At 44.7% G+C, this 14,517-nt stretch overlaps 1 protein-coding gene across 1 annotated transcript in view; it reads left to right on the top strand.

Moving 5' to 3' along the window:
• The first annotated feature begins 355 nt into the window (after window positions 1–355).
• ACTR5 (actin related protein 5) overlaps window positions 356–14,517 on the top strand; it is a 28,718-nt gene continuing 14,556 nt past the window's right edge. The window contains exons 1-5 of the mRNA XM_032419676.1: window positions 356–756; window positions 1,932–2,161; window positions 4,278–4,447; window positions 9,405–9,622; window positions 10,341–10,523. Coding sequence (XP_032275567.1) covers window positions 358–756; window positions 1,932–2,161; window positions 4,278–4,447; window positions 9,405–9,622; window positions 10,341–10,523 — 1,200 coding nt within the window. The 5' untranslated portion in view covers window positions 356–357. The remainder of the gene's footprint in view (window positions 757–1,931; window positions 2,162–4,277; window positions 4,448–9,404; window positions 9,623–10,340; window positions 10,524–14,517) is intronic.

The raw sequence follows: 14,517 nt of genomic DNA, 5'->3' as shown, positions 1-14,517 counted from the left end.
CGGGGCTTACTGGCCGACGTCCCGGATAGAGCGAAGGGGCGTGGCCAGATCGGATGGTGGGGCGAGGTTAAGCAAAGGCGGGACTTCGAGGCCAGCATGGGCGGGGCTTAGTGATCTCAAAGGCGGCCTGGGTCGCTAGGGGCGAATCACGCGAAAAGGGTGGCCAGGCGCAGCGAGGGGAGGAGGCTTGGGGGGGGCTCTCGTCACGCACGGGGCGGAGTCTCCTGCCGTCGGTGCGGGTGCTACAGTGGGGGGCAGGGATAGCGCCCTCTGAGCGGGCGCTGCGGCGAGGGGCGGGGTTAGCGCCGTCTGGGCGGACGCTGCGGCGAGGGGCGGGCACAGCGTACGCGCTCCAAAATGGCGGCGACCGGTGCCGCTGGGCCGGTGGCGAATGTCTTCCCGTTCCGCGATGCCCGCGCCGCGCCAGACCCAGTGCTGGAGGCCGGCCCGGGGGCACACGGGCCACTGCCGGTGCCGCTCGTGCTGGACAACGGGTCGTTCCAGGCCCGCGCCGGCTGGGCATGCCCCGGGCCGGACCCGGGCCCCGAGCCGCGCCTGCAGTTCCGCGCCGTGTGCGCCCGCGGGCGTGGCGGGGCTCGGGGCGGGGCGGGCCCGCAGGTGGGAAACGCGCTGGGCAGCCTGGAGCCGCTGCGCTGGATGCTGCGCTCACCCTTCGACCGCAACGTACCGGTCAACCTGGAGCTGCAGGAGCTGCTGCTGGACTACAGCTTCCAGCACCTGGGTGTCTCCTCACAGGTGAGGCAGGGGGAGGTGGGTTAGGCTTGAGGGAAGGGGTGAGGTCGCAGCTCCCCGCACTCTGCTCTCCGAGAGGACGTAGTCACAACAGTAGTTCTCGTTGTCCTTTAGTCATTCATTTAGTCAGTCGAGTAAATCTTAAGTGCCCAATGTGTGTAAGCCCTGGGCTAGGCTCTTGGAGTACAGCAGTGAACAAAACAGCGCTCCTTCTCTCTTGCAGCGTACATGTGGCGTAGGTGCTCGTTTGTTATCAAATTCATTTATTAACTAATCTGTATTGAGCACCTACTCTGTGTCAGGCACTTTTCTAGGCGTTTGGAATACATCCATGAATGTAACAGAAAATTTCCTGTGCTATGGACCTAGAATGAAAAGGCAGACAATAACCAATAGAATTAAGTAGTAGATTCTAAGGCATGGTAGGAGAGGAGAGGATTACGTTTTTTCAGATGGTCAGGGTAAGACTCAGGAAGAAGGTGATGCTCTAGCAAGGATTGAAGGAGGTGATTGAGGGAGTAAGCCATGTGAATGTCTGAGCAGATAGTATTCCAGAGGAACAGCCAGTGAAAAGGCCCTGAGCAGGAGTGTGCCCTAATCCTGAGAGCAGCCAGAGTAAGAGGAGAGTAGTCAGTGGAGGAGAAAGTCAGAGAGGTAATGAGGGAGCAAATCACATTTGGCTTTTACTTGAGTGAAATGAGAAGCCATTGCAGGGTGTTGAGTGGAGCAGGGACATGACTTCTGTCCCGAAAGGATCACTATAGCTGCTGTTTGAAGAATGGATTGACATGGGTCATAGGGTAGAACCAGGAGACCAGTAAGGAGGCTGTTGGAATAATCCCAGTGAGAGGTGGTGGTGACTTAGGTGAAGGAGGTCAGGGGAGGGGTATGTGGTAGAAGCAGTTGGATTCTGGAGGTAAATTGAAGATAGAGCCAACATGATTTGCTGGCAGTTTGGATGGGGCTTGACTTAATAACCTTAAATTGACCCTACTTTCATATTTTCTCAAACAACCTCTAGTAAGGATGAGATCAGTGTTTTACAGTTGCTTCTGGTCAGGTTTTTGATTGAAGACCAAAAGCAAATTGAGTCTTTACAGTAGGACTTTGGTTTCTTTTATGTTTTAAAAAGAGTATTCTTTTGTTACTCATCTGTTCTCCCTTTTCTTTCAAAGTAGGGCTGTGTCGATCATCCCATAGTTTTGACAGAAGCTGTGTGCAACCCATTGTATTCTCGGCAAATGATGTCTGAGCTTCTTTTTGAGTGCTATGGGATTCCTAAGGTTGCCTATGGAATAGACAGCCTTTTCAGCTTCTACCACAATAAGCCAAAGAACTTGATTTCCAGTGGGCTCATCATTTCCTCTGGATACCAGTGTACACATATTTTACCCATCTTAGAAGGGAGGTGAGTAGCACTGACAGCATTTGAGTGCTGTTTTGAGAAGCATTTGGGAAACATTTATTGGGTGCCCACTTGAAAGGTGAAGTGGAAAGAACAAGTATGAACTGGCCTCTGGGCTTGGCGCTGACATACTTCACTATGTGATTTCAGTTAAGTCAATTCACCTTCCATCCTTTGTGACCTCCTGGTGGGAGTTGCAGTAGATAGTCTTTGAGGTCCAGATCAATAATTCTAGAACTTTACTGTTTTGATTTATGGCAAGATAGCTAACATAGTACCTACAGGTAGTAGGTGCTTCATAAAAATGTTTTGAATAAATTATTTGAGTAATTTAAATGGTCTTTGTGTTCTGGAGTCACCTTTTTATTAATCATGATTGTTTAGGCCTTTTTTTTTTCAGGTACAGTGCCTGGCACATAATATAGGTACATTTCCAAGTTGGATAAAAGGTGAGGGTAGTTTCTGTCATTTTTAAACCTGGTTTTTTTTTTTTTTAAGATTTTATTTATTTGATAGAGAACACAAGCAGGGGGAGTGGGAGAGGGAGAAGCAGGCTCCCCACTGAGCAGGGAGCCCGACTTGGGGCTCGATTCCAGGACCCTGGGATCATGACCCCAGCTGAAGGCAGACCCTTAATCGACTGAGCCACCCAGGCACCCCTAAACGTGTTTTCATGTTATAGTTGGACTTTTATTGTCTGAGAAGAGACTACGCCAACATCATGCTCTCCTGAGGTTTCTTACTGCGTAAAGAGGGTGTGTAAGTAAGGAGTGGAATCCTGGCTTTGGAGTTGAATGCCTGGGTTTGCAGCCCTGCTGAGGATGAGGTTATTTGCCTTCTTCACATAGCTTCTTAACATGTAAAATTGGGAAAAACTGATTTTTTCGGGGTTACCCTGAGGATGAAATGAGATCATGTAGGTGATGGCATTTTGTGAACTATAAAAGAGTCTGAATGTTTAAGTCAAAATAAATGTTGCTGAATTTATTGAGACCTAAAATGGTCATTTCTCTTGAAGTTTCTATAAAAATTTATGAAGATAATACTTCTTTTACACATTACCAAACACTACTGATATATGGAATTTTCTATTTTATGTAAGCAGAATATGTGGAAATTAAAAATAACATTATGTTATTTTTATAGCGTATTGAGAGAAAAGTATTTTACCTGAAAGCTAAGAAATGATCACAGTGAGGGGCGCCTGGGTGGCTCAGTCGTTAAGTGTCTGCCTTCAGCTCGGGTCATGATCTCAGGATCCTGGGATCAAGCCCTGCATCGGGTTCCCTGCTCCGCGGGAAGCCTGCTTCTCCCTCTCTTGCTCCCTCTGCTTGTGTTCCCTCTCTCGCTGTGTCTCTCTCTGTCAAATAAATAAAATCTTAAAAAAAAAAAAAAGAAATGAACACAGTGGAGCCTGTCCTGTTCTGTACTGGCATCTGCTGGTGAGGGGTGATATAGCAGCAACATTTCAATATGCAGCAAGATCCTAGTGCTCTGCTTCTCTAAATTTTTCGCATTAAGAAAAATGTTATTCTGGTTCTCTTCCCCTTCGCATCATGTGAAAAGGGACCTGGTCCTTTTAGGAGATTACAGTAAGCCAGTATGTGTGTACTTAATGTGTATGCATCAGTAGAAGGGGAGTGTCTAGGGGAGGGGTTCTCAGACTCCAGCCTGTGCTATAATTACCTGGGAAGCTTGTTAAAATGTGTATTCCCAGGCTTACCCCAAAGCAAATGAGTCCTGAGAATTGGCATGTTTAACATTTCCCCCAGCTAATTCTACAAGGACCACAGTTTGAGAAATCCTGACAAGTGACATAAGGGTCTGAATTCAGAGTGCACAATCTTCCCATCAAACCTTGTTTCTTTCTGAGACTCTTGATGGATGTTAGATGCCATGTATCTGGGTGTGGACTAGGACTTCCTGCATAGTGTAAGAGGCTGAATCAAGGGAGCTTTAGAGTCCCTTCATCTGTAAAGTTTTCTGTTCCCTCACTGGGTCCATTTCTTCTTTGTTCATCTGAATTGTTATCCTTCCCCCAAACTCCCCACGAAGTGTTCCCTGTTCTTTCTTCCATGTTGCCAAAGTGTCAGTGTTGTTTTCCATTCCTTGATTGTAGGTTAGATGCTAAAAACTGCAAACGCATCAATCTGGGAGGAAGCCAAGCAGCGGGCTACCTCCAGCGCCTCCTGCAGCTGAAGTATCCTGGGCACCTGGCAGCCATCACTCTCAGCCGCATGGAGGAGATCCTGCACGAGCACAGCTATGTTGCTGAAGATTATGTGGAAGGTAACGAAGAGGGCATTTGCCTGTAGCTTGTAGATATTGTACATGGAGGGTATTTCTTAAATTGTTCCCAGGATGACTCTTTTGCTTTTCAGTATCCCCTCTTCCTTTTCGTATTTACTTAAACTTTTCAATAAACTGATAACTTATACATGTGGGTTCTTTTTCAAAAGGGTTTTGACTAATTTACTTCCTTTGCCTTTCCATATAGATGTTAGGATTAGCTTGTTTGTATCTACAAAAATGTTCTGTTGGGATTTTGATTGAAAGTGTATGAAATCTGTGGATTAGATTGGATATGAAACAACAGCAGTTTTTTTTAAGATTTTATTTATTTATTTGCCAGAGAGAGAGAGAATGAAAGAGAGATGGAGAGAGAGCGAGAGTACAGGCAGGGGGGAGGCAGGCAGAGGGAGAAGCAGGCACCTTGCTGAGCAGGGAGCCCGATGCAGGACTCAATCCCAGGACCCCGGGATCATGACCTGAGCCAAAGGCAGACGCTTAACCGACTGAGCCCCCCCAGGTGTCCCTGAAACAACAACATTTTAAATAAAAATCCAAATACAATACTAAGTCAAGATGTAATATTAAATCTAGACTGGGGAGAAGTGACATTTTGTACTATATGGAATCTTCTAATCCATGAACGTAGTAGGTCTTTCCATTTACCTAGGTCCTTTATTGATTTCCTTCAGCATTTTGTAGTTTTCGACATACCGATCCTGTACGTGTTCTGTTAGATTTATGCCTAAGTCTTTCTTTGCTTGTTTCATCTCAGTTTCCACTTGCTCATTGTTAATGTATAGAAATGCAGTTAATTTTTATGTGTTGACCTTATATACCGGACCTTGCTAAATTTATTTTAGTTTTTTGTAGATTCCTTGGGAATTTCTGTGTAGACATGTCATCTGTGAATAGGGACAGTTTTATTTCTTCCTTTCCAGTCTGTTTGCCTTTTTTTTCTTTGTCTTGCTTTTGGATATTGAACTAGCCTTGATTGGGTGGGGTGATAGACCCCACTTACTCAGGTATATTATTATTTTTATATGTTGCTTTATTTGAGTTGGTAATATTTTATGGGGTTTTATGTCTATATTCATGAGGGATGTTGATCTATAGTTTTCTTATATTGTCTTTGTCTGGTCTTGGTATCATGGTGATGCTGGTCTTGTTAAATTAGCTCGAAGTGTTCCTCCTTTTTTTTTTTTTTTTTTATTAATTTGGTGGGGGAGGGGCAGGAGAGAGAGAGAATCTTAAGGAGGCTCCCTGCTCACCTCTTGAGCTTGACATGGGGCTTGATCTCACTACCCTGAGATCATGACCTGAGCTGAAACCAAGAGTCGGATGCTTGACTGACTGCGCCACCCAGGCGCCCCCCCTTCTTCTATATTCTGAAAAAGATTGTGTAGATAATTGATACTTTTTTTTTTTAAATGTTTGATAGAATTCTCCAGTGGAACAATTTGAGCCTGGGGATTTCTTTTTCTGAAGACTTAACTATGGATTCAATTTAATAGATGTAGGACTATTTAGGTAATCTCATTGATGTCTTTTTATTATTTCCTTCCTTCTACTTGCTTTAGGTTTAGTTTGTTCTCTTTCTTCTAGATTCTTAAGGTAGAAGTTCAGATTATTATGAGACCAATCTTCTTTTTTTTTTTTAAGATTTTATTTATTTATTTGACAGAGAGGGACACAGCGAGAGAGGGAACACAAGTGGGGGAGAGGGAGAAGCAGACTTCCCGCTGAGCAGGGAGCCTGATGCGGGGCTCAATCCCGGGACCCCGGGATCATGACCTGAGCTGAAGGCAGACGCTTAACTACTGAGCCACCCAGGCGCCCCGAGACCATTCTTCTTTTTAAGCATTTAATGCTCCAGATTTCCCCTTCAACATTGCTTTATCTACATCCTATAGATTTTGATATATTTTCATTTTTATTGAGTTCAGATATTTTCTAATTTCCCTCAAGATTTCTTTTTATGAACCATTGATTATTTAGAAATGTGTTGTTTTATTGGGACTACATCAAAATAAAAAGCTTCTGTACAGTGAAGGAAACAGTCAACAAAACTAAAAGACAGCCTATGGAATGGGAGAAGATACTTGCAAATGACACATCCAATGAAGGGTTAGTATCCAAAATACATAAAGAACTGATATAACTCAACACCCAAAAAAACCAAATAGTCCAATTAAAAATGGGCAGAAGGCATGAACAAGCATTTCTCCAAAGAAGACATACAGATGGTCAAGAGACACGTGAAAAGATGCTCAACATCACTCACCATCAAGGAAATGCAAATCAAAACTACAAGGAGATACCATCACACACCTCTCAGAATGGCTAAAATCAAAAACACAGGAAACAGGTGTTGGCCAGGATGTGGAGAAAAAGGAGCCCTCTTATACCATTGGTGGGAATGCAAACTGGTGCAACCACTCTGGAAAACAGTATGGAGGTTCCTTAAAAAGCTAAAAATAGGGGCACCTGGGTGGCTCAGTCATTGAGCGTCTGCCTTTGGCTCAGTTCATGGTCCCAGGGTCCTGGGATCGAGCCCCACGTCGGGCTCCCTACTCCAAGGGAGGCCTGCTTTTCCCTCTCCCACTCCCCCTGCTTATATTCCCTCTCTCGCTATGTCTCTCTCTGTCAAATAAATAAATAAAATCTTAAAAAAAAAAAAAAGTTTAAAATAGAAGCACCAGTGATTCAGTAATCACACTACTGGGTATTTACCCCAAGAATACAAAAACACTAATTTGAAGGGATATATGTACCCTATGTTTATAGCAGCATTATTTACAATAGGTGAATTATGGAAGCAGCCCAAGTGTCCATTGATAGATGAATGGATAAAGAAGATGTGGTGTATATATATACACAAAGGAATGTTACCAGCCGTAAAAATGCATGAAATCTTGTCATCTGCAATGACATGCATTGAACTAGAGTATTATGCCAAGGGAAATAAGTCAGAGAAAGACAAATCATATGATTTCACTCATGTAGAATTTAAGAAACAAAACAAATGAACAAAGGGAAAAAAAAAGAGAGAGTGAGGCAAACCAAGAAATAGACTCTTAACCATCAAGAACAAATGGATGGTTACCAGAGGGCAGGAAGGTGGGGGGATGGGTGAAATAGGTGATGGGGATTGAGGAGCACACTTGTGATGAGCACTGGATGAAATATGGAATTGTTGAATTGCTATAATGTATGCCTGAAACTAACGCTATATGTTAACTATACTGGAATTAAAATAAAAACTTAATTAAAAAATAAAACCTTCAGGTTTTAAGGGTTAAGTCTAACTTTATATTTTAATGAATAGTTGATGTAGAAAGCTGAAAGTTAAAAAAAGAAAGGTGTTTTATTTTTTAAAAATTTCATCCATTTATTTGAGAGAGAGAGAGAGAGCACGCACAAGTGGGGGAAGAGGCAGAAGGAGAGGGAGAAGCAGGCTCCCAGCCGAGCAGGGAGCCCCACGTGGGGCTCGATCCCAGGATCATCCCCAGGATCATGACCTGAGCCGAAGGCAGACGCCCAACCGACTGAGCCACCCAGGCACCCCTAGGAAGGTGTTTTTTTATAGCCAAGTATTTGGAGATACTTCTATTGTATTTCTATGACTTATTTCTAGTTTAATTTCATTATGTCAGGAAACTATGTGGTATCAGTGGAGCTTGTGAAGGTTTGTTTTATGACCCGGGCATGGTGTGCTTTGGCGTATGTTCCATTTATACTTGAAAAGAACATGGACTCTGCTGTTGGGTGGAGTATTCTGTGATGTTGTTTAGGTTTACTGGTTGATGGTGGTGGTGAGTTCTTCTGTGTCCCTGTTCCTTTTCCATGCTCTAACTCTGTTGATTATTAAGAGTTTTGAAATCTTAAGGGATAATTGTAAATTTTTTATTTCTCCTTTCATATCTGTCGGTTTTTGCTTTAAAGTATCTAAAGCACTTTTGTTAGGGACATATTTAGAATTCTTAGGTTATCTTGACGAGTTGACTTTTTATCATTATACAGTATCTCTTTTTATCCCTTGCAGTTTTCTTGGCTTTGATGTCTACTTGGCCATTAATACAGCCACTCCTATTTTCTTTTGCTGAGTGCTTGCATGGAATAGTTTTTCCATCCTTTTAATCTACTTATGTCATTATATTCAAAGTGAGTTTCTTCATAGTTGGTGGTTTTTTTTTTTTTTTAATCCACTGTGTCAGTCTCTATCTTTTAACTAGTCTGGTAAGACCATTTAAAATTAATTATTCATATGTTGGATTTAGTTCTACCATTTTATTATTTGTTATCTTATTCTCTTTGTTGTTCCCGTTTCTCCTGCCTTCTTTTGGGTTATTTGAGTATTTAAAAAATTTGTTTTGGTATTGGTATTTTAATTTATCTGTTGTGTTTTTACTGTATCTTTCTGTGTAGTTTTTTTAGTGGTTTCCCTGAGGTTATAATCAATAGACTTTTCGCACTGTTTTTAGAATCTCTCTTCTACTAGTTCGTGTGGAACGCGGCAATGTTAGCACCCCAGAGGCTCCTTGCTCCTTTATGCTGGGTTGTCTTATGCAGCACATGTACGTATGTTGGAAACCCAACAGACAGCGTGATGGTTTTACGTTGAATTGTCAAACATATTTTAAAGAACTCAGGAGGTTAGTCTGTCACATTGAACGAGATTGTCTTTTCTTTTGCTCTTCCTTCTTTCCTGATGTTCCGAGTTTCCTTCTGCTGTCACGTCTGTCAGGCGAACTTTACTTAGCAGTTCTTTGAGAGCAGATCTGTGGGCATTATGTCCAGGGGGTACAGCTGCATTTTGTCGACTGGGTGGAGTCAGAGATTGGGTGGATCGTGCTTGCTCCATCTTACCTGGATCTGGAACCCTGGTATTGACTTTCTACTTTTCTGTGCTAATAGTGTTTTCCATTTCATAACTTCCAAAATTATTTCTCTGAAGAACTGCAGAAATGGCGGTGCCCTGATTATTACGAAAACAACGTCCACAAGATGCAGCTCCCGTTTTCCAGCAAGCTCCTCGGCAGCACTCTGAGCTCGGAGGAGAAGCAGGAACGGCGGCAGCAGCAGCTGCGGCGGCTGCAGGAGCTCAACGCCCGCCGGCGGGAGGAGAAGCTGCAGCTGGACCAGGAGCGTCTGGACAGACTGCTCTACGTGCAGGTACGTGCGCATCCCGGCAGCGGGCTCCGGCCTTTGCGCAAGGCAGTCCCAGAAAGGGTTCTCCCTGCATCTTCCTCGGCCAGGAGATGCAGTGACTGTCTGAGTGCCCCTTGGGGTCAAGAAGGAGTCGAGGGTGCTGAGTGTGGAGCTCCTCAGCACAGAGGACCTGTACTGTGCACAGAGCATCAGGTGTCTCTGACAGAGCTGTGCACTTTGGCTTCCCTCATTCACTTTGGCCTTATCATCTTTGTTTTATAACTTTTTAATTGAAGTGTAGCACATGTGCTACCAAGTGCACAGATCTCAAGTGTGTAGCTCAATGGATTTTCACAACATGAAACACCCCATGTATCTGCCATCCAGAGCACTCCCAGCACCCCGGAAATCTCCCGTGTGTCCCCTCTTAGCCAGTAACCTTCCCACGTCTTCCCCACTCAAAAGGTAACGACGTTTCTGACACCTGGCACCGTAGATTAGTTTTGCCTACTCAGGTGGTGCTAAGACCGGGGAACGATGCAGCCTAGAGACAGCTGGGGAGGAGGGCGGTGTGTGAACCACGCGTGGGAGGTGAGATTTTGTGGAGGGGCAGGCTAGGGGAGTGCTGGGAGCCCCCTCCTGCTGTAGTTTTTCTGTTTGGCTTCCAAGCTGCTTCTCTTTCCTTCCTGTATATGATTGCGCTGTCATCTTTGAAGATGAATTGCGACTGCTCGGGTTTCAGGAACTTCTAGAGGATGGCCAGATGGATCAGTTTCACAAAGCTCTGGTGGAACTGAACATGGACTCCCCGGAAGAGCTGCAGTCCTACATCCAGAAGCTCAGCTCGGCGGTGGAGCAGGCAAAGCAGAAAATCCTCCAAGCAGAAGTCACCCTCGAGGTGGATGTGGTGGACAGCAAGCCAGAGGTACCAAGGACCTTGGGAGGAGGGTCCTGTAGGGTCATTTAGCCTGAGGGTCGGAGGAGTGTCTGGAGAAGACTGACATCAGAGATGTGACCACACTTGGGAAGGCAGTGCGGTGCGTGCCGTCCACGCGGACAGGGGCGGGGCAGAGATGGCACTGACTTCGTGCTGACCTGATGGCTTTTACCCTGTAGATCTCTGGCCCCCCTGGGACGGGGAACTGTTCTTGTAGAGTAGAACATTCACGCACCTGCCGTGTGGTGCCATCTTGGAATCTGAACATTCCCTTTTGATGGTTATTTGCATTTAGTCACACACTCCTTTCTACTTTTTTCTGATATTTTTAAAAAAATTTTTATTGTTATGTTAATCACCATACATTACGTCATTAGTTTTTTTTTACATTTTTATTATTATGTTAATCACCATACATTACATCATTAGTTTTTGATGTAGTGTTCCATGATTCATTGTTTGCGTATAACACCCAGTGCTCCATGCAGTACGTGCCCTCTTTAATACCCATCACCAGTCTAACCCATCCCCCCACCCCCCACATCATTAGTTTTTGATGTAGTGTTCCATGATTCATTGTTTGTGCATAACACCCAGTGCTCTTCTGATATTTTTTTAATATATTGTGGTTCATGTTTCACTTCCTTTCCATCTTCATGTCCCCTAAGGACAGGGATCATGCTTCATGATAGTTGATGGATTTTTTACAGCAAATAGCAGACGTGCTTAATAAAATATCCATGGGTTGATTTAAGATCAGCCTTTTATGACTAAAACTGATTGTTTGAATAAGCTCTTTGGTGTTCTCTGTCTCTCCTTTTCGTTTCCACACCAGTGGCCTGTTTATAAGTGTTGATGTGGCGTAAAGGCAGGTGGCAGGGCTGAGTGAGGGCCCCGGTGGTGCACACCCTCACCCTGGGCGCTGCACACGTGTACTCATGAGTTGGCTCGCCTGGCTTTAGAACTGGAAGAAAGTGTTAATAAAAGTGTGTGCATTGTTCCCGAATCCGTCTGCTCTGGAGTTCTAAGACAAAGGACTTGTTCATTGCCTTGTGACACTTCTAGGCCAGGATTAACCAATCTAGTGTGGTGGCTTTTTGTTTTTCAGTCAACTTGCTTTAAATTCTAAAACCTATACTTTTATTTTTATTTATTTATTTTTTCTGTAGGTGGCTATGCCTTTAATAGTGAAAGATACATGTTCATCCTCACCGTTTTGAGGAAATGGTTCTTTTTTTTTTAAATTTTATTTTATTATGTTAGTCACCATAAGTTACATCATTAGTTTTTGATGTAGTGTTCCATGATTCATTTAAAACCTATACTTTTAGAAAGAAACAGTCCCATGGAAAAATCCAGTTTGGTGCTGGGCGTGGTGCGGCTGCTTGCCACTGACTTGAGATGTGTCTTTAGCTTGGCAGGAGGCCTGTTCTTGCTCCCGGCTCTCAGCTAGAGGCTCACTGACATGCTTGCTGCGCTCAGCCTCCATCCCAGCTCTCCCACAGCTGAGACTCCCAGAGGCCAGCAACCGGCCAGGGCACGCATGTCAGAGCAGACCCCAAGTCAGGCTCCCTGCATGTGGCTTCCGGGATGGCTGAGGTGGGGGCGAGGGGCCTTGACTGCCGTCTTACTCTGGTGTGGTGTCCCAGGTCAGCCTCGAAGAGCCGGTGTGCCTTTCCTCGCTCGCCTCTCCCAGTTTCCCGACTATGCATCGGATCTCAGCTGTTTACTGGGATCCAGACCCATGTTGCCTTTGTTGTTTATTCATCTGTGTTCAGTTTTCATCGTGCTTAATGCGCCAATAGGACATCGGCATCTTTATACCAGAGATGTGCCGCTAAGCCACGGGCAGGCGAGGGATTTCAGATTTAAAAAGAAAAGCTGTAAAATGTGATTCCTGAGCAGTTGAGGAGCTAATTTTTCCTTCCCTTTGTTCATTTTTCTGCATTTGTTACAGGCTGTGATTCAGCCACTCCTTCATACATTTAGCAGGTACTTATTAAGTCCCTACTTCGTTCTGTGCTCTGGGGATACGTATTCTCTCTGGGCTTGGGGAGGTTTTGAAATGTTGGACTTCCAGTAGTTTCTCTATATACAGTGATGAGTTGGTCTGTCCCCAAAGCATTGAGGGTGTCAGCATTTATTGAGGGTGATTGTTAGTGATTAGGGTTGGTTACAGTAACTTTCATGGGATAAATGTGACCACAACACTGGCCGGCTGGTTCTACCTTTCAAAAAGTATTTATAGTGTGTTTTCCAACTATGTAATTCATTTAGAATGGAGGGAATGGATTTATGTGGATCAAAGTTCATATTGAAATGCAGTAATGGCTAAATTGGATTAATCCAGCAAAATTTTTAACTTACAGTGTTTCCTAAGGTCCATTTTTTTTCCCACAGACCAGGCCATTCCAGCCCTTGCTGTTCTGCAAATAATGTGATGAAGATGTTGTAAAGGAGTAGGCTTTGTTAGCATTCCTAAGGAAGTATTTAGGCTAGAGGATGTTAGCCTTCCGTCACTGTAAGCACAGCAGTGGTTGGGGGGGGGGCACAGTTTTAGAGCACCATTACTTGTTGGAGAACACAATGAGCTTAATACAGAAAGTTCTCTTGCCTGATTAGCCAAGATCAGAGCTGGCCTCTGCTTGTTCTTTTTTTTTTTTAAGATTTTATTTGTTTATTAGAGAGAATGAGCAAGGGAGTGGCAGAGGGAGAAGCAGGAGAAGCAAAGCAGACTCCCCGCTGAGCAGGGAGCCTGATGCGGGGCTCGAAACAGGACCCTGGGATCATGACCTGAGCCAAAGGCAGACGCTTAACGACTGAGCCACCCAGGCGCCCCTGGCCTCTGCTTGTTCTGATGCCGCTCAATCAAGATTGTTCCAGGGAACCATGCTGCATCTTCTCTGATGTGCTTTGGCAAACTATCATTCTGTTCAGTTCCAAAAGAATGCCTGTTTGTGTTCCTGAACGGCACGCAGTGCATGTAGAGGCTCTGGCAAACCGTAGAGAGAGAGAAGCCAGCCGTGGTAGAGGAATCTGTTCTCTGTAGGGTCTCTATAGCCCATTGTCTGCTTTGAAATTATTAGCTTTGTTTCTCTGTGAATCATACGAATTAGGGTAAGTATATGTGCTGCCGAAGCGAGCACACGAATTAGGATAAGTAAAGTATCTTTTTATCATTTTTAGTGAAGCTTAGAAGTTATCTTTAAGGTGACATGCTTCTGAGTACAGCTAGGTGAAGGTGGATGATGATGTTTTTGCCGTAGCTGAGGAAGCCTATTGAAACTCGAACATTTTACAGTCCTCTTTTCCAGGGAAATTGGAGGGTGTATCCCAGGCCTCACCACTCAATGGTAGGTATGGTATGCTAGGGACTAATGATGCAATTAAGGTACATTTCCTGCACTCCTTGGTACCTAAAAGAATAAGGCTATCGGATCATACTTAGCTGACTAATGAAGCTTATCTGGTGTGATGGTACATGTGTGTGGGAATTTAGATGCTAAAGTTTTGAGAAAGGATTGGATATGTGAGCTGGGCCCTGAAAGGTGATATGATTTCAGTAGGTATCAGGTGAGGAGGGAAAGACATTATGGATCGAGACGTTTAGATGCAAAGCAGCCCGCGGGCAGGGAGCACTGTAGGTTGGGTGTGGAGTGCGGGAGATGGAGCAGGGGAGGGAGGCAGGGGCCGGCCGATAAAGGTCTTTGTCAGTCAGCCTGGATATTATCCTTTATAAGACAGAGTCTTCAAAGGATGTCCAGCAAGGAAGTAATCCAAGGAGACTTGCTGTTAGGAAAAGAACTGGTGGCAGTTAGGATGATGGGTTTAGGGAGAGGTGAGGCTGGAAGTGGGAAGGCAGGATATAAATGTGTTGCGGCAGTCCGGCGGAGAGCTGGTGGAGGGGGTGGGAGAGTAGCCATGGCAATGGGGGGTGGAGGAGACGCTTCAGAGGTAGCTCCAAGGATTTGGGTGCCACTTA

This window comes from Phoca vitulina, unplaced genomic scaffold (assembly GCF_004348235.1).
Source record: "Phoca vitulina isolate PV1807 unplaced genomic scaffold, GSC_HSeal_1.0 scaffold22, whole genome shotgun sequence".
Lineage (NCBI taxonomy): Eukaryota > Metazoa > Chordata > Mammalia > Carnivora > Phocidae > Phoca > Phoca vitulina.
Note: the sequence above shows the minus strand (reverse complement) of the source record. Positions and strands in the feature narration are given on the sequence as shown.